The sequence below is a fragment of the Protomyctophum parallelum genome (assembly GCF_964188405.1).
Source record: "Protomyctophum parallelum genome assembly, chromosome: 9".
In the NCBI taxonomy this organism is placed as follows: Eukaryota; Metazoa; Chordata; class Actinopteri; order Myctophiformes; family Myctophidae; genus Protomyctophum; species Protomyctophum parallelum.
Genome location: NC_139706.1, coordinates 19,194,858 through 19,214,857, shown reverse-complemented (window position 1 = coordinate 19,214,857; position 20,000 = coordinate 19,194,858). Strand labels below are relative to the sequence as shown.

General features: G+C 45.8%; 1 protein-coding gene across 2 annotated transcripts in view; it reads left to right on the top strand.

Annotated features, from left to right (window-relative positions):
• bcas3 (BCAS3 microtubule associated cell migration factor) overlaps window positions 1-20,000 on the top strand; it is a 361,222-nt gene that overhangs the window by 41,505 nt on the left and 299,717 nt on the right. For both annotated transcript variants that reach the window (XM_083772661.1, XM_083772660.1), the window contains exons 8-12: window positions 7,698-7,805; window positions 8,017-8,093; window positions 12,978-13,054; window positions 14,011-14,094; window positions 18,754-18,927. In XM_083772661.1, the coding sequence (XP_083628787.1) occupies window positions 7,698-7,805; window positions 8,017-8,093; window positions 12,978-13,054; window positions 14,011-14,094; window positions 18,754-18,927 (520 nt within the window). The remainder of the gene's footprint in view (window positions 1-7,697; window positions 7,806-8,016; window positions 8,094-12,977; window positions 13,055-14,010; window positions 14,095-18,753; window positions 18,928-20,000) is intronic.

The following is a 20,000-nucleotide window of genomic DNA, read 5'->3' as shown; positions in this document are numbered from 1 at the left end:
CGGGACCAAAGATGCCACAAATTGTCAGGACTCCTACCACTGTGCAATAGGGAAAAATAAATTAAGAATGACTAAATCATGTTCTTAACCAAATCTGCAATATCAGACCAAATATCAATGTTTTTTTCTTTCGCTCCGTGCAATCTTGCTGTAGACAATTCCATATAGATGATATCTAGAAAGGTCCAAAGCCCATTGGCGAAACGTCAATGTATGAGGTGGTTTCCAGTGCGACGCAACCATCTTCTTTGCGGCCGTTACGCCAGCAAAGAATACACGAATACGGGTATTATTTAATGGCAATTGGGATACATCGTTTGATAAGAATAGAGATGGGGAGGGTGTAATGTTAATTTGTAGGATAATTGAAAGATTAGCAGCAACCAAATTCTAAAATGTGAGGACACTCGCACACGCAGTTTATAGTTAAGGGACACAATAAAACAATGGCTTCTGCATCCATGGGATGCATTGCTTTTTTATTCTAGTTTATTTCGCTAGCTTTAGTTACAATAATTATTTCTTCTTCGGGTTTCTACATGAATATAACCACATTATAACCATATAAAATGAAATGGGAGTTAAATGCTGCAATTTGTAAAAATGGCAAAATATGACCCCTAATGTCGCTGAAGTGGGACTCATACAATGTCCCTGGGACCCATCTAAAAGACCATCCCTGCATCCCGGGACTCATTACATTGAAAACCTATTTACATCACTGAATAATTCCCCATGTATTTTTCCCATAGACATTTCAAAAGGTATTTATTTAAAGATCTGTAAGCCTCGAACAAAGCCAACTCGAATCGTGACAACTCATGACAACAAACACTATTTTGGGCAGAACAAATATTTACAAAGAAGAAATCAACAAAAAACGTGTTTTTTCTTCTTTCTAATTATTAGTTTGGCCCAAAAAATGTGTTTAATGTCATGATTTGTCACGATCCGAGTTGGCTTTGTTCGAGGCTTACACATCTTTAAATAAATACTTTTTGAAATGTCTATGGGGAAAATGAATGGGGATCGCTGCATCATTGGTGGAGAACACATGTTTTCTGGACTCTACACAGTAAAATCTAGGGATTGATTAATTGATTGAAAGATTTATTAACAGTATGCAGAATTTCAATACACAAACTGTTAACTCTGGACGACACCATAAAGCATCACACTTGTTTTTAATAGGCTCCGTAATTTACAATTCATCAGAACATTTAGAGACGTCCAAATATACATGTCTAATATATAACAAAAAAACAGGAAATCATCATTAAAAGAGGTAAAAAGTGAAAAGATAATATACAGTGAGGGGAAAAGGGGCTGGGGGAGGGACTCAGACTTTTTTACGGGGGCCAGTTTCGAATTGCAGCCGTCCGTAGGTGCCCTTTGAGAGTGGTTTTGAAGGAGTCAAGGGATTCACATGTCTTCATGACTGTTGGTAGGGGGTTTGTGTGTGGCTGATATTTGCTTAAATGCAATACCAGTTTCGAGCCGATATTGATTTATTGATTGAATACTTTATTCATTCTCACAGTATTAACAGTACATGTAGTATGGCCAAACGCTATGCCAAAAGCCCATTTGTGACATCATCATCAAACCCGGAAGTTACGTGGGACTTTCTGGCCTTGACAGCCCATACATCCAGAACAGAGAACTCCTATTTGAATGCATTAAACGGCTTTAAACAACATTAAGTTAACTTTGCCACCACCTTTGCCACTCAATCTGCCATTCACTTCATGCATGCGCATACTATAGACAACATAGATGTTCGGAGGTCTTTGCTGATTATCCGGTGATCCCGGTTGGAACATTGGCGCTTTCTAGAGCAAGGAGGGCTTCATTTTAGCTCGCTAGCAATTGACGCTAATTATTTAGCATGGCCGATGCAACACACTAAAACGAAGTACATCCGGGTCGGCTGTCTATAGCGCTGGCTCTTGCGCCATCTTGTTAATACGACCACCTTAGTATAAATCGTTCAGCAATATCAGTATCGTTACCAATCGATGACTAATAGATCAAACAATGCATTGTTTATAGACCGAAACTTCACTATCGTCCATCCCTAGAACATCGCTATACATCTGTAACAAATATAACCAAAAGGGCCCTTACAGATCCATTCTGGTTGCATTTGTACAATTTCTGAGTTAAAATGTAGTTTTATGTGATCAGTAAGTGGCAGGACATACTCCATTTTCTCTTTAATTCCCCTCTGTAGCATCTTGTCCCACCAACGGAAGCGATCGGGCCTAGCCCATGCTCTCCTCTCCTCCTACTCTCTCTCCTTTCCTTCTGCATCCATTGGGACCCAAGGGTCAGTTTGAGTAATAGTAATTGACACATTGATGTAATAGGGCCATCGTAACGGTCCTATTACTGAGCTGGGGAATGGCGCGCGGCGTCACCTTAACCCATTTAGACCTTTTATGTTCCATTCTACAAAATGTCTTCTAAATCATGACAGTTTTCGGAGTAAACCTATGTTTCTATATCGGTGATTTTCAAACTATTTCATGTCAAGGACCCCAGAGACTATTATCTAATTGGAATTTGGCCACGAACCCCCCCATCTGAAAATATGTTGTTCCAAGGACACCCCAGAAGCAAAGATCTTTAGTTTAAAACGTTCGCTGTGAAAGAATATATATATTGCAAAGATTTGTGTCACATTTTCACGATTTTTCAAGAAAATAGCAGATCTACAAGCTCATAGCGCGGCACTCTGTGCCGCGCTATGAGCTTGTAGATTTGCTTTTTTTCCAACACCAAAAGGGGTTCCCGCCCAGAATGGGTTAACATGTGCAAGGACTGACATCCCTCCAGGATCCATAATGATAATTGTGATTTAGCCTCGCTTTCAACCTACGCCCCGGCCTCGGCCGGCTTCAGGAAATCTCATTACGCCTGACCTCGCCACTGCCTCCATTAGAAGCGGGTCATTTGTTAAAATACTGCGAAAGCAAAACAATTGAACCCCCGGTGCCATTTTTGATTCTATAATAGCCGGGTTATCATTGTCCCCTTGAATCAATTGGGAGAGGCCCCCGTCTCTCCTTCTTGATGGAGCTCGGAATTGGATTGATCGGACTCTGATAATGCCGAAATCGATGGACGCAGCCGCCGGAAAGCGAGTTATCGTCGAGTGAAATTTTTGTATAAATCTTAACCCATTCTGGGCGGGGACCTCTTTTGGTGTTAGCATTATGTTATGCTTTAGCTATTGAAAAATAGCAGACCTACAAGCTCATAGCGCGCCACCGAGTGGCGCGCTATTTTTAAGTGGTGCAACCACTTCTACATCCAGCTTGCAATGTCCGTGTAGCTGTGTACGTGTTTGTGATGTGTGTAGGTAGGTAGGTACCTGTGACCTGTGTGTGTTAGCACGAGTGGTGTGCGCATGCGTGGAATTGGAACGAGAGAAGTATGTGACATGGCTACCACCTGCTGGACGACGGGAGTTGCACCACTTGGTTCACACTGGTGTGATTTTTTTTAAATCGAAGAGCGACTGACATAGAAACGTAGCTTTTTCAGAAAACTGTCAGGATGTAGAAGACATTTTTAGAATCTGATCTCAGGTCAGAATGGGTTAATTCCCGTATACTCAGGCCCGGCTATGGGGTAATGGGTGCTGCGCTACGGGAAGCACGACAGCACAGTGTCGTAGTGTGAGGTCCTCTAGGAGAGAGAGAGAGACAGACGCCTCCCGTCAAAACCGGCCCCCGCTATGATGGAAAAAACTGAAAAATCAGGGGTTTGTTCAAAAACATTTTAATGTGGCACCTCTTTTATCTTCTCCAGCTATGGCTGCTCACAGGGACTGAAAGGAGGAATGCACTCACGCTGACACGCAGGCAGTGTCACGCATATGCACACATACACAGACACTCACACTTTACAGACACACACACACACACACACACACACACACACACACACACACGGACACGCACAGAGAGAGAGAGAGACGTGGCTGGGCCAATGTTTTATTTCTCTGGCTGGTCTGAGATCTGAGGGCTCCCATGGCGCCGCTACTACAGCAGACTGTCCGGCCGCTGGCTTGGGAAACTTTCTCCAACAGCCAGAGCCTTCGTACAGTATGAGTGTCTTACACGCTCACACACACACACACACACACACACACACACACACACACACACACACACACACACACACACAGAGAGAGCGACAGAGACAGTGTTGCAAACATGCATGATGCTGCATCATTTATTTAATGTGGCTTTGTGATGGTGTTTCTGGTTCTGTCTGTTTATCTCTGTGTTACAGACAATGAATCATATGCCAGCTGTCAAAGTCCAGTCTATGATTTTAACTCGTGTGTGTGTGTGTGTGTGTGTGCGTGTGCGTGTGTTGGCTGATAGTCTTGGCTGTGTCAGTGGGTGTGCGGAGCCGTGCTCATGTCTGTGGTGTCTGCTGTGAATGTTGCAGCTCCTTACACGCACACGCTAATCCCCACCCAGCATCTGATTACACACACACACACACACACACACACACACACACACACACACACACACACACAGTCACAGTCACAGTCACACACACACACACACACACACACACACACACACACACACACACGCTCTCACTCAGCACTTACATACAGGCCTTGGCGGGATCAAAGTATAGCTAACACTTGGACAGTGTGCCTAGAGAGAGTGTGTAGGCAGTTGTTCATGGAATTCCGTTGAAGTCATATTATTTTAGGTAGAGGCCAGGAGTTCTATACGGTACGGTCTTTTTTACCATTCACACAACTATGAGGAGTCTTTAAGGACTTCTGTCTGGCCTCAGTAGTCAAACACTTCACTCCTACTCGTCCAGTCTGTATAGTCGGAGATTATGATGTCTCTGTTCTTCTCGTAGGTCTGCGTCTCACGAAGGGCTTTCCCCTCTAGGCGTGTTTGCCCAGTCGGTGTTCCGCGGGGCACCTCCTGAGCCAGCAAAGCATGCGCAAACCTGGCGCCCAACAACGTGGACCCGGGTCTGCAAGATGCTAATATTGTTTGGCGTTGGCTGTCAGGGGGAGAAGAGACAAGGCTCAGTACTGTGTATGGCAACGGCCAGTAGTACTAGACACACGAGGACCGTGTCAAAGGAGAGGAGAGAGTGGAAAGGGGAGGAAAAAGGAAGGATGAGAATAAAAAGGGGTGAAAAAGCTGCACTGCAGACTGACTGGCTTCACTCTCATCGGCTCCACTCAGAGCTTCGTTCATTGGAAGAATTAGGGCAAATTAAAACCCTTCGCTGGCTGTAGAGTAGCACATGGCCAAGTGCCCCCCCCCCCCCCCCTAAGTGCTTCCATGTTCCTGACAATTTGCGGCCGGTTTAAGATGTCTTGGCTGCTCTCCGATACTCCGATATGTGCATATTTTGAAGAAGGAAAAAAAAAAAAGGGTAATTTTCTCGACTGTTTTGGGCCGGGGCAGCGGTATTTCACCCAGCGTGAGTGTCTGTCAAGGAGTGCTCCCTGGGATGGGAGAAGCAGATCTCTTTCCACCATAAAGAAGAAGAAGAAACTGATTTGGAAGACAGACGGACGGACGCTAAGGGGTGCAGCGGTGGGTCAGCGGGGGGAATGTTTAAACATGTCTGAGGTCATCCCACTCGTGTAATGGGCTGGACGTCTGTCTGCCCCCCCCCCCCCCCCCCACGCTATGTGAGCTGGTCATTTGAATAATGTCCAACAAGTCTGCCCCAGTCGGTGGTGACTTGGCAATAACTGACTATACTACTTAACCTTGTTAAGTCCTATTATGGTTGTCTGGGCACTGGTTTTAGTCTGCGAGAAAAAAAAGGGGGATTTCCCCATTGATCCAGTCGTCAATAGACCCCCCTCTCCCCCCACCGCCCTTCCTCCCTCCTGACTGGACTCGTAATCCTTTAGCGTTCAATAAGAGCTTGTCAATTATAGGCTTGAAAAATTATTGATAACCTTGAAACAATAGAGAAAATACGCTGTTTTCAGTACTCTGATGATGAAACACATATTATAGGCCCAGGGCTTAACAATCACTTAAACCCTATACATTGGCTGGCGTCCCCCCCCCCTGGAGCTCTATACTTGCTGGTCCACCACCCTCTATACAAACTCGCTCACAACGTGTCGCAAAATGGCGGCTTGTGAGCTTATAGATCTGCTTTTTTTCCCCCACTTATTATGGCATGCCCAGAATGTGGATGCCAGGTTTCATGTGGTTGAGTGGTATGAATACGTCACCGTCAAAACGATTGCCGCGTTAACTTAAGACCTGCTATTGTCTTAACCTGCGCGGCGCAACAAACGCGCCGTGACCTCATCCCCAAAGCAGCGGACTGGACTGAGATCCGGCCAGAGTCTCCCCCCCCCCCCCGGCGTTACGCCCAGAGACTTTTACATGCTGGTGGGACTGATGAGGCGTGTAACTGCCCTGAATATGTACCAGCACCAGTAAATAAAATATGCTGCTGAAAAGCAGCACATAGTTCTGTGGCTCAAGAAACAAAAACTTGAACAGCACATTATTACAACCCTTGTGGCCTCCTCGGCCAACGCCACCCCACGGACGGCCTCTTGGCCAAGGCCAATAGGGAGAAGGAGAGGGAGAGAGAGAGAGAGAAAGAAGGTAGAATGATAGAAAGAGTGGCAGTCGTACTGTGTGTGTGTGTTAGAGTTGTCCCGATACCATATTTTTCAGACCGAGTAAGAGTACTTAATTTTTTGTACTCACCAATTAGTACTTACCAATACGAGTACTTTTTTTTTTTTTAACTACTTATTTTACCCCCTTTTTCTGATTTGGTCAGACTTGCTCCCGTTGCATTCGTTCAGCCTATAGTGTCAATTGGATGTTTTGGTACTCGGGTCAAAGTATCGGGTACGAGTACTTGAGGGTGGTATCGGCCCGAGTAACCGGTACCAGCATCGGTATTGGACCAACTCTAGTGTGTGTGTGTGTGTGTGTGTGTGAGAGAGAGAGAGAGAGAGAGAGTTGGGGGGGGGGGGGGGGGTCTTGATGAGGATTTATGTCTGAATGTCCTCTTGCCTGCTGTTGGACGTGGTGTGTTGATAGAAAGGCGTCCAGTAAATAATGTGTGTGTTACATGACAAAGCATTTCCCATTTTACCCCCACACTACACTGGCTTTCACTGTGGAGCCTTCCGCAGAGAGACGGGCTGGAAACAAATACTGTGTTAAACCTCCAGGGAGCACCGCCGTGCCCAGAAACTATGTTTAATGTGTGATACAATGTTCACACACAGCCACCACTCTCCGTGTGTGTGTGTGTGTGTGTGTGTGTGTGTGTGTGTGTGTGTTTTAAGTAAAATGTGTGCATGAGTGTGTTTCTGTGGGTGTGTGTGTGTGTGTGTGCGCAGCATTATTGTCAGTTCCATCAATGTCAGTGTTACCCAGCTATCCATTTTCTTTCCGTCTTTAACGAGAGTTCTTTGCAGGTTTGCGTTCTACAGTCGGACGATTGACCACTTTCTGCCTGGTGACCATATTTTGTCAAAACATGAAATGATACACCTTGTCCTACAACGATGTACCGGTATGTACTCTGTATGGCTTAAGTGGTTAATCTGTGTGTGTGTGTGTGTGTGTGTGTGTGTGTGTGTGTGTGTGTGTGTGTGTGTGTGTGTGTGTGTGTGTGTGTGTGTGTGTGTGTGTGTGTTTTAGGACAAGCCCCCCATACTGTTGTGCTGACCTCTATTCTCTACGGACAGGGGAGATGGTTAAATCCATTCAGTTCAAGACACCCATCTATGCCCTGCACTGCAACAAACAGTATGTTCTATATATACGCTTTAACATATTCATCATTTTGATTTAATTGTGACGATTTTTCTGGAGAGAGAGACGGTCTTCTCGGTAAAAAGCCATTGTTCAGCAAAGCAGAAAAACAGTATTTTAATGTCCAAAATGACACATTCATCACATTCTGTTCTTGGATGTTTATTATTTTAACGTACATATTGTATTTTTTCATTTTTACCAGGGTCCTAGTTGTGAGCCTACAGGAGAAGATTGCGGCGTTTGACAGCTGCACTTTCACCAAGAAATTCTTTGTTACAAGTAAGACACCCTGAATGTTTTGAATGTTTTGAACTTGGAGCTCGTTAATGTTTTATTGATAACGAGCACCTTATCGATAAGGCTTATCGAGCTCCCTATCGAGCATTATTCTGTGGAAAGATGGGAGATGACAATGAATGTTTAACAGAACCAGAATGTTTTACTAGGGTCTTCAAATACTGTACTTTTCTAAAATAAAAACGGAAGGCAATTGACCTATTTACTTTTGGAAAATAATATTGAAGAAACTGTTAACTGGTTAATGTGTGTACCGTCACTTTAAAAGCATAATTTTGTTTACCCGGGCAGCGCTGGTTGGCAGGTATCAATACACTTTTAATAACTAGACAAAGTGCCAATCGGCACAGGTCTCCACCAGGGCAGGTCAGGTTGTGGCCTCATGGTGGCGCTATAACAGGCTGTTGAGGAAGATTTGGGCCGGAGGTTCGTGTTGGAGGGATGCAGGTACAATGTTTTTCCATTTGTGCATACATAAGTTGTATACAGATCGATGCAGTTATAGCTAAAAACAGGAATTGGCCTGTTCTAGCGCCACCGTGAGGCTGATTTTGAGGAAAGAATTGTGGCATGTCGTCCTCGGCCTAGTGAAAATGTGCGTGTATAATTTAACGGAAATTGCACACTGTGTTTGTGATTTGTGGCCTTTTTTCGAAATGGACGAATCGTGTGAGCTTTGGAAGCCAATCTTAGCCAATCAGGATGGAAGATGGGAAATGGTGCCGCTCCGTGTTGATCACATGACTATGGAGATAGTGTACCGATTTGCGTGAAATTTGGATAAAATCTGAAGGAGTAATAATAGAAAATGTGTTTTACATATGTCGGCCTCCTGGTGGCGCTATAAAGAGCAGATGTGAAAAATTCCAGACAAAGGTTTTTCCTTGGCCTCTAGGGAGTTGGCATACAAAGTTATCCACAGCTCCGTGCAGTTAGAGGTAAAAACACTTTTCGGCCAGTTATAGCGCCACCTTGAGGCTGAGTTGAAATTGTTCATGTGGCATTTCGTCCTCGGCCTAGTGGGAATGTGGGTGCACAATTTCACGGAAATCACGCGATGTGTTCATGATTTGCAGCATTTTGTTTGAAACTGAGCACTCCTGTGAACTTTGGAAGCCAATCTTAACCAATCAGGATGGAGTCTGATAAATCTGAAAGACCCGTTTCGTTGAATGGCTCTAGAGAGACTGTGTACCAATTTGCGTGATGTTTGGACAAAATCTGTAGGTGTACTGTGCAAAAACTTGTTTTGCACAAAGCGGCCTCCTGGTGGCGCTATAACAGGCCGTTCTGGAAAGTTTGGGGCAGAGGTTAATCGTTGGCATCCAGGGAGTGTGTGTGCAAAATTTGGCATCGACCGGGTTAACGGTGGGCGAGATTAGCTGCTCACGGACACACGGACGGACGGACACACGGACACACGGACGGACGGACGGACGGACGGACGGACACATGGACGGACGCCGGACGGAGTGCAAAACATACTCTCCCCACATAACTTGGTGGAGACAATAATAATAAAACTTTATTTGTATAGCACCTTTCATGACATGAAATGCAGCTCAAAGTGCTTTACAGAGCAATGGAGATGTTTGTGCCAGCATGGGTGATTCCATGTATTTCTTCTTTTTTTTTTTGGCTTTCGCCTTTATTTTATATTTTTTTATGGAGGGACAGACAGTAGGCTGACAGGAAATGGGGAGAGAGATGGTGGGGGATGACATGCAGTAAAGGCCGTCGGGATCGGGAGTCGAACCCGCGGCACACTGCTAGACTGGATTACCAGCCAAGGTGCCTGGACCGCTGAGCCACGGCCCAGGCCGATTCCATGTATTTCTTGATCGACATGGGATCAAGAAAACAGGCTTGATAAGCCCAAATAGATTCCGGGTACTCAATAAGCTTACAGTATATCACGATTTTTTTTCGGGTATCGGGTTTCGAGGTCCATCCCTACTTACTTATATTATATATATGTGATATAGACGGTAGGAATCAAAGAGCATTCATCTCTATTGACGTGGGAAGAGGTGCATTTTCCTGCTGATTTATTAGCAAGCAGATGAAATGCTCAGACGGAGGTCCACATCTTCAGTGAAATGCTACACCAAGCGTTTTACAGTAAATCACATATTTTATAGAGACTGTTGCACTTATGTTCCCCGCGGAGATTAAATCAGTGGCGTCACACACATACACACACACACACACACACACACACACACACACACACACACACTGAGGAGAGTTGTCATGTAACTGCTATCCCTTTTTCTCTTCTTTTCTCTTTTTTCCTCCTTCTAAACCCAATCAGGACTAACTCTTGCCAAACATGCCCAGTGTGTGTCTCCGTCACGCTTTCCTCGCTTAGTCCAAACAAACAACAAACACAAACCAGAGCACTTGGTTAATACCGTACACCCGGTCCATCCAGGCTTTGTCATACCGCTCTTCTCTTAAGCTGTACTCATCCAAACATCATGCAGGGATGGTCCGTTTGAAACCGCAACAGAACAGAAAACCCAACAGTTAAACCCTACTGCTTACCAAGGGATCTTCCCTGTGGCTCTATACCTGCCATGTGTCGTCAGCGAGGTCGTGAAACAACAGCCAGACTACATTACAAGGCCATCGCTGTCCACTTATGCCATCGGGGCTGAAAGTAAAGCACCATTAGGGCGGAGGTTTTAATGTGTCTTCTACGTTGTCTGCCTGGCTTCCCTATCGGTGTCTGGGCCACAGGAAGCTAAACAGAGCTCAATAGTTATTAATCGTTTCTCAATGCCGCCGCTTCCTCCTCCTAAAGACGTTTGCTCTTTTTGGGGGGGCGGTAAACAAAAAGGGCCCCTGTGATGTGTGTGTGTAGCCTGGTTTTTAGCCAATTGTCATTGTTGGCCGGGGACAGTACAGTGGACGAATGGTTTTTAGTTGGGTTTTTTTTACGATCCGTCCATGTTGTTGCTTCACAGTCAACGGGGCTCCACTGAAGTGGCTCTGCGGCATCCCAGTGCCCACTTAGCCTCATTCTGTTTTTCTATTCATCTTGATTCTACAGCCTGTTTTCGCAACTGTGTGTGTGTGTGTGTGTGTGTTGCATCGATTTCAGTTGATTAGGAAAGGGACTTAATATTCCCGCAGGGTAGATTGACACTTGATTGCATATGGAAATTGGAAAACTGCAAGCTGAAAAAGAAAACCACGGATCATATTCATTTATGACAATTTAAGACCATGGCTTCAGAATTTAAATTTAAAAAGCGCAATTCTGCGTAACGACGCATCCCTGTCGACCCGCTAGTTGCTCGTGCCATATTTGAACACTGACGGCTCAAGCCTTTTAAACGAGGCCCACTTTCTCTGCTCTCCTCTTGGTTATTGCGCTGCTATGATGTTCTACACGCCTCTCCTCTCCTCCTTCACCCTGCGCTCTCTCTCTCTCCACTCCCTGGTCTCCACCCAGGATGTGTCAGACACATGTTATCTCGCTGCCCGGGCTCTCCTCGGCCTTGGAGAGGCACGAAAGCCTTCTCTGGCTTCACCAGCAGGCCTTGTGGCTTACCTCAAGTCCCGTCCAGGCCCCGCCTGGCCCTCCCCGGCCCCCTTCCCCAAACTCTGCACACTAAATTACTGTCTGCCTCCATCTCATCTGCTCCCTGAGCGCTAAATTACTGTCAGCCCCCCCCTCCCCTCCCCCCCTCGCACACACACATACACGCCACCATGCACTCAGATGACCTCACTGAGTGGATGTGTAGGCGTGCGTTTGTGTGCACACGATTGCGCACGTGTGGTGTCTGGTGCACGCTCTTCCCCGAACAGAGCTGGGCTCCACAGGGTTTTTAGGCCTGTATGTGTGTGTGTGTGTGTGTGTGTGTGAGCGCATCTAGCCCTGTTTACACATACTCAAAACAAGCAGGCTGTCGCCCGTCTGTATCTGTATGCATTCATGGCAATTTATGACAATATTCATCACATCTCCGCGTCTGTTTACAAGCACATGTTTGCATGTTGTGGTGGTGCTCTGCACTGCGGTGGACGTGATGCATGCCCCCTCTAGCTGGGAGCTGTGATTGGCCAGAGGTATTAGTCATACAACCCTACTGTAGTGAGCCTGTTTACTAACCCCATCTGTTTGAGTGGGCAGAGAGAGACACATTTGTTATGGTTTATTATGTCCAACACAGTTTATCTGCTTGTGAATTTATGGCTGGCTTTTCTTTTCGTTTTCTTTTTTTTTCTTTTTCTGGTGGCGGGGGAAGAGGGGGGGGGGGTGGGGGGGGGGGAGAGCTGTTGACTTTTTATTTTATTTCTGCTGATTTCAGAGGTCGGGGTTTTGTGTGTGTGTATGTGTGTGTGTGTGTGTGTGTGAGATCCTTCATGGATCAGCGTGTCAATCAGAGGAGGAGGAGGAGCCAACCTCACTTTATTGGGTACCACAGACATCATTAGGTCATAATGTGTGTATACGAATGCACGTGTGAGTGCACACACACACACACACACACACACACACGCGTGCCCACGGGTCGGGTCAGTCACCCTCATTATGCTCCCATTCATCTTCCCAAACGAGAGAATCCTCACAAACACATTGATGGTTTAAGAGAGACAGGCTCTCTCTCTCTCTCTCTCTCTCTCTCTCTCTCTCTCTCCAGGGACAATCAACCTCAACCTTTGGCAACGGGCGGGAAAAAAAATAATCACCACTGATTCTTGCGTTGCAACATGGCTTCCATGTGGGCTGGAAGACCCTGTTCCTCTGGTCACCCGAGACTCACTTTATTAAACACAATGATTGCTCATTTCTCGTTGTAACTATCCCATGTTGTTCCAGTCAATAAAAAACGTCTGCCCTTCTTCCTCCAGGCTGCTATCCCTGCCCGGGTCCCAACCTAAACCCAATAGCACTGGGAGGCCGCTGGCTGGCCTATGCTGAGAACAAGGTAGGACACACACACGCTCACGTGCACACACACACATACAGTCACACACACACCATCCATTACACAAGTGCTTTTTTATCAGGACAATGACATATTTACAATCCTAAAAATGCATTTATCTATTTTTTCCCCCACTCTCTAATCTGTCTGGCTGCACAAGTCATTCCAAGAAGAGTCCACTATAAATGATAACGTTTTGAACATCAACAGATGTTCTGGTCTTTTTGTTCTATGGTCTATTTAATGCAGGGATTGATAAAGTATTTATCCCCAGCAAAAGAAGGACAAAAAACAAATCTTTCTACAGTGCGCAGTATGTTTTTTTGGGGGATAATTGCGTCTGCCATTTTTCCCTGCTTCTCTTTTATATCCTGATTAAGCTGGCCAGCTCAAGTAATTGGCAGATGGGGTGACTGCTCTAGTACGCACATCCTAGAAAACCTGGAGCATTCAAGTGCCATTGTACATGAAATACAGCAGATTGTGGCTCATTGCTGGCATAATATTCCTTTAACCCGTTTTGACCTTCGACGTAGATCAGATTAAAAAAAATGTCTTCTACATCCTGACAGTTTTCTGAAAAAAGCTATGTTTCTGTGTCAGTCGTTCTTTGATTTTTCAAAAATAGCAGACCTACAAGCTCATAGGGCGCCACTCGGTGGCGCGCTATGAGCTTGTAGATCTGCTATTTTTCAATAGCTAAAGCATGACATAATGCTAACACCAAAATGGGTTAAAAAACATTCCTCGTATTGAAGCTCACTTCACCCCTCCTCCCCCATATCCTCCAAGAAAGGAAAAAAATAAAACTGTAAGAGTAACTTTTGTGCAGCTTGATGGTCAAATTACTTGTTTGGTGACTATAGTCTCCTCAGGGGTTCGTCTTCATGCGCCCACCGCCGCCGTTCCTGGTTCATTTATTTATCTTTTGCCCTGTTCGGTGTGTGTTTTTGCAGCTTATCCGATGTCACCAGTCACGTGGAGGGGCCTGCGGTGACAATGCCCAGTCCTACACGGCTACGGTCATCAGCGCTGCCAAAGTGAGGGGCAAAACACGCACGCACGCGCGCGCGTGCGCACACACACACACACACACACACACACACACACACACACACACACACACACACACACACACACACACACACACACACACACACACACACACACACACACAAGCCTCATTTATACTTTGTTGCGCTCCGGCGCCAAAATAGCATATCCGGTGCCGAAAATGGCATATCTACAGTATAAGCTCAAGCTTGTATGCTATTTTCGCTATGCGAACTCAGGCTTTCGTTGCAGAATGCTACAGTACTCCCACCTCCATCTGTAAATGTTCTGACATTAGATCCAGCCCTGCCTGCCTCTCCTGGTGTCTGGGAGCATGGCTTATGAGACACTTCATCACACCGGGGCCGTCTGTTCCTTTCTGCGCTGCTTTTCACTACACTTCTCTCTCTCTGCAGGGGAGTGACGCTAAGCTACCTCGCTAACAGACAACAGGCCGCTTTAGATTCCTGCCGCAGGCCCGCGGGCCCGCTCACTAACCTGTAGCTAGTGAGCTAGCGAGTTCCTCATATGGTTCTGGTCTCCTCTCCATCCTCTCCGCGGTCCCAAAGGAGGGGGGTGGCTGAGGGGAGGGGTAGGGTCTAATTGATTTACAAAGACCTGGCTTATCCCTTCCCCTTTACTTAACGAGCGCTAACGGCTAGCGCGAGAGAAGCCCCATTAGCCGGCTAATGGCGACATACATCAAAAAGAGCAGCACGTCGCTAACGGGTTAGCTTAACAGAGACAGAGGGCGGCGGGGCGGGTGGGCCGGGGGGGGGACACTGATAGGCAGACAGGCAGTCGGCAGCCAGACCTCTCCTCATTTAGGGCCATATATCTCAATATGGATGACAAGGTATCTCCCTCTGGCCCGTTGGCGCGACACGCTGGCTCTGAGTGCTGATGTCCAGAGACAGACTGGACTTAAAAACAATACACTGTGCAGCAGTACATGAGACGCATGCACACACACACACACACACACACACACACACACACACACACATACACATACACACACACGCACACACTTATTGTTCCTTTTAGATTAAATAATCACATGAATATTACAACGCTATAATGTAACGTAATATGTGTAGGCGGGGACTGGAAGCATAATCTAATCATCATGGAGAGAGGTGTGTGTGTGTGTGTGTGTGTGTGTGTGTGTGTGTGTGTGTGTGTGTTATACAGATTTCTCTGTGTACTGTATGTCCATGTCTTTTTACCTTTGGGCACATACATTACAATTGTGTGTGTGTGTGTGTGTGTGTGTGTGTGTGCGCACGCCACCAGTCATGCCTCCCTGCAGATCAATAGCTCCTGTTTGGACTAGCACTAAGAACTCCTCAACTTCAGTGATTAGAAAACACATTAGTGTTGATCAATTAGGAGCCAAACGCCTCACTTAATAATTGATGGTGCTACTGGCAATTCACACACACACTCTCACACACGCACACACACGCGCACACACACACACACACACACACACACACACACACACACACACACACACACACACACACACACACACACACACACACACACACACACAGAGAGAGAGAGAGACGGTCGGTGTGCATGGCCAAGTGGCAGAGGGAGACAGTGTGCGATCCTCAGACCCAACAAACGTGAGGCGCCATGCTGTATTGACAAGGCCGCCTAGCCTGAATGCCTGATTATACTCTCCGGGGCCCCTTTGGCGCGAAAACAGACACACACACACACACACACACACACACACACACAGTACTCCATTAGCTGAGGACAGTGTAGTAGGCGAGATAGACTCCACTTAAGCAGCACTATCCATTTCCCTCCGTCCAGCCACAGAGGTGTGTTTGAGTCAGACACCATGGCTGGTCCTTAAGAGGACACAGAGGAGACTCCACACTCATAAAACACACACACACACACACACACACACACACACACACACACGCACACGCACGTATCTCTTCTTCAGTTCTACAAGTAAGGTACAGGAGGCGCATGGAGAACACATACACATATACGCACATGCACGCTAAGCCTCGAAAAGCTGCATGAGGTTCTGACGAAACCATCTTCCTGTGGAGAAATCAGTGCAGTATCTCTGCACCTCCAACAGGAGTCAATAAAGATGTGTTGCACTGCGTGTGTGGGTGCGTGCGTGCGTGTGTGTGTGTGTGTGTGCGCGCGTGTCTGTACAGTGTCTGCACAGTAAAATTGTGATGGGGAATTTAGCATTTACATTAAATTAAATAGATGAATTGAAAACACCCATCCTTGGTTCTAATGACTGATATTGTCTAATGCACAAATGTTCAGCATAGGGCATCGAAATGGTCATTGTCGTGTTTGAAAGTAAAATATGTCTTTAAGACGAGGTAAGATGAAGTGAAGTATAGCAATATTTCAACTGTCAGTCTCTCTCTGGTCAGCTGTCGTCACTTGGCTGTGGTATGAGTGAAGCCCCCAATACAGAATAGAAAGGGTTAACTTGGTCCTCAGCAGCAAACAGGATAGATTGGAGAAAAAGGGGCGCCTTGAGGATGCCTTTTGAAATAACCACACAATCAGAATGGTTCAAACGACAACACTGACGTTTATTGCATGTATTGTGCATTATAAAGACAAAGACAACAATTGTATCCGCCCAGTGGTCATAGGTCACATGGGTTATTTCTGAGAAACATAATGTGATTGACAGGTGAGCACACTTTCTGTGGTTTCTAGAGTTCGTTATAGTCTTGGTTATCAGGAAGGTGAGACGAAGGACACGAAGTGGGGGTGTGTGGGTAGAGACTTCCTGTCTTCTCAGTGGCTGTCACCAGATGCGCCCCTCCAGTGTAACGGGAATAGCGACATCTGCAAAGATCTCTTATCTGTGCGCGATTGTCTCCGCTCACATAAACAACACCTCTGTATGGTGCTTCTGAGGTGTGAGACTTTTAACCAAGGGAGAACACTTTAGCTGACTCCTGACATATCTATACATTGGTTATGATGAAATCATAACATGATGTATTAATGCCTGCAAGGTGTCACAGCAGCACCAGTAATTAGCTTGAAGCACTACATATATGCACAAAAAACTGTAAAGAGAGAAATAATTACTATCCAAAAGAATGTCAATGAGTTTGGCATGTGACTCCATCATACAACTAGGTGTAAACCAGTGTTGATGTCGTCGGCTAAAACTTAACTAAAAACTAAACTAAATTAAAAAGCTGCGATGACTAATACAAATATACTGACAATTTTGTCATCAGATAAAAACTAGACTAAAATCCTATTGGGGAAAAGATCCATTAGACCTCAAAGACATTTTATGCTTTCTTTTTATGTTTTTATGTTTTATGTTACATTAATGTATTGTCTTTAACCGTGTCCCCCAACAGACCCTGAAGACATTAATGTATTGTCTTTGACCGTGTCCCCCAACAGACCCTGAAGACATTAATGTATTGTCTTTAACCGTGTCCCCCAACAGACCCTGAAGACATTAATGTATTGTCTTTAACCGTGTCTCCCCAACAGACCCTGAAGACATTAATGTATTGTCTTTAACCGTGTCCCCCAACAGACCCTGAAGACATTAATGTATTGTCTTTAACCGTGTCTCCCCAACAGACCCTGAAGACATTAATGTATTGTCTTTGACCGTGTCTCCCCAACAGACCCTGAAGATATTAATGTATTGTCTTTAACCGTGTCTCCCCAACAGACCCTGAAGACATTAATGTATTGTCTTTGACCGTGTCCCCCCAACAGACCCTGAAGACATTAATGTATTGTCTTTAACCGTGTCCCCCCAACAGACCCTGAAGACATTAATGTATTGTCTTTAACCGTGTCTCCCCAACAGACCCTGAAGACATTAATGTATTGTCTTTAACCGTGTCTCCCCAACAGACCCTGAAGACATTAATGTATTGTCTTTAACCGTGTCCCCCAACAGACCCTGAAGACATTAATGTATTGTCTTTAACCGTGTCCCCCAACAGACCCTGAAGACATTAATGTATTGTCTTTGACCGTGTCCCCCAACAGACCCTGAAGACATTAATGTATTGTCTTTGACCGTGTCCCCCCAACAGACCCTGAAGACATTAATGTATTGTCTTTAACCGTGTCTCCCCAACAGACCCTGAAGACATTAATGTATTGTCTTTAACCGTGTCCCCCAACAGACCCTGAAGACATTAATGTATTGTCTTTGACCGTGTCCCCCAACAGACCCTGAAGACATTAATGTATTGTCTTTAACCGTGTCTCCCCAACAGACCCTGAAGACATTAATGTATTGTCTTTAACCGTGTCTCCCCAACAGACCCTGAAGACATTAATGTATTGTCTTTAACCGTGTCCCCCCAACAGACCCTGAAGACATTAATGTATTGTCTTTAACCGTGTCTCCCCAACAGACCCTGAAGACATTAATGTATTGTCTTTAACCGTGTCCCCCAACAGACCCTGAAGACATTAATGTATTGTCTTTGACCGTGTCCCCCCAACAGACCCTGAAGACATTAATGTATTGTCTTTGACCGTGTCTCCCCAACAGACCCTGAAGACATTAATGTATTGTCTTTGACCGTGTCCCCCCAACAGACCCTGAAGACATTAATGTATTGTCTTTGACCGTGTCTCCCCAACAGACCCTGAAGACGGGTCTGACCATGGTAGGAAAGGTGGTGACCCAGCTGGCGGGCACCATCCCTGCCGCCACCCCTGACGAGGAGGGGGGCGCGCCGCACAGCGCCAGCCGACGCAGCCCGCACAACCCCGGAGTAGTGACCATCATCGACACTCACAACGTCGGAGAGGGACAGGTCAGTGTGTGTGCGTCTTTATTTAATGCAAACAAATCCACAGATATAAATAGTATAATAATAAACACAAAAATGTTAATGTATGATTGAGCTGACTGTGGTTTTACACATAGACCGTAATGAGTTGTGGCTCTCGCCTCTCCAGTCCATACTAAGGGCCGATTCATACTCCTATTTTACCGCTGTTTCGGCACTATAGTGCCGAAATGATTTCGGCTCGTCAGAAATTTTCAGTAGCACCGAAGAGCCGACTTTCGGACGGTACCCCCCCCCCCCCCCCCTGTGTTCCTCCGCACGTAATATGTCTTCCCGTGGTTGAAGCTCCTCACTGGCAAAGTGAAAAGCTGTAGCAGGACATTGTGTGTATTGGAGAGGAGGCATGTGGTTTCAATGTCATCCCTATAGGACCCACCGGGACGAAACATCCACAGGCGTATACGGCGCATGCACCGTTAGAATAGCCACACCGTTGCACCATGGGTTTCAATGTATTTGTACTAACAAATACATATTCTTCTGATGTACAGTACATTATTCTTAATGTTGCACTGAGATGCATTCAACAAAGGAGACTATTGATAGACATTGCGGTCTATGTTGTAAAACAACCTTCAGGCTGCAACAGGGTGATATACTAGTTGTGTACTGTCCATGGTGTTTTTCATTTATTTTAATGATGCGGTGAACGTCGTGGCACGTCTTTCCCTGTGTCACAACTCCTTTTTTTAATGCATTCACTCTAAAAAAACATATTTAAACGTTTGCATCTTGTGGATTCTTATTCATTCGATTTGTGAAACAACAATTGACCTTTAGCTAAGCCCTGCCCTCTCCCACTTAAGGGCAGTCCATACTGTCTCCGACCATCGAACTTTTTGTCGGAAAGCTCCGGTACAACTACAACATGACGTCACTCGCAACTTCTGAAATGCATTCCTCCGAATTTTTGTTCTGAAAGCTGCACTCCCATATGTTGTGACTCGCCGAACTCTACTTCGGAGAAAAAATTCAAGTCTGATCTTTCCGACAAAAAGTTCGTTGGTCGGACACAGTATGGACTGCCCTTTAGACAC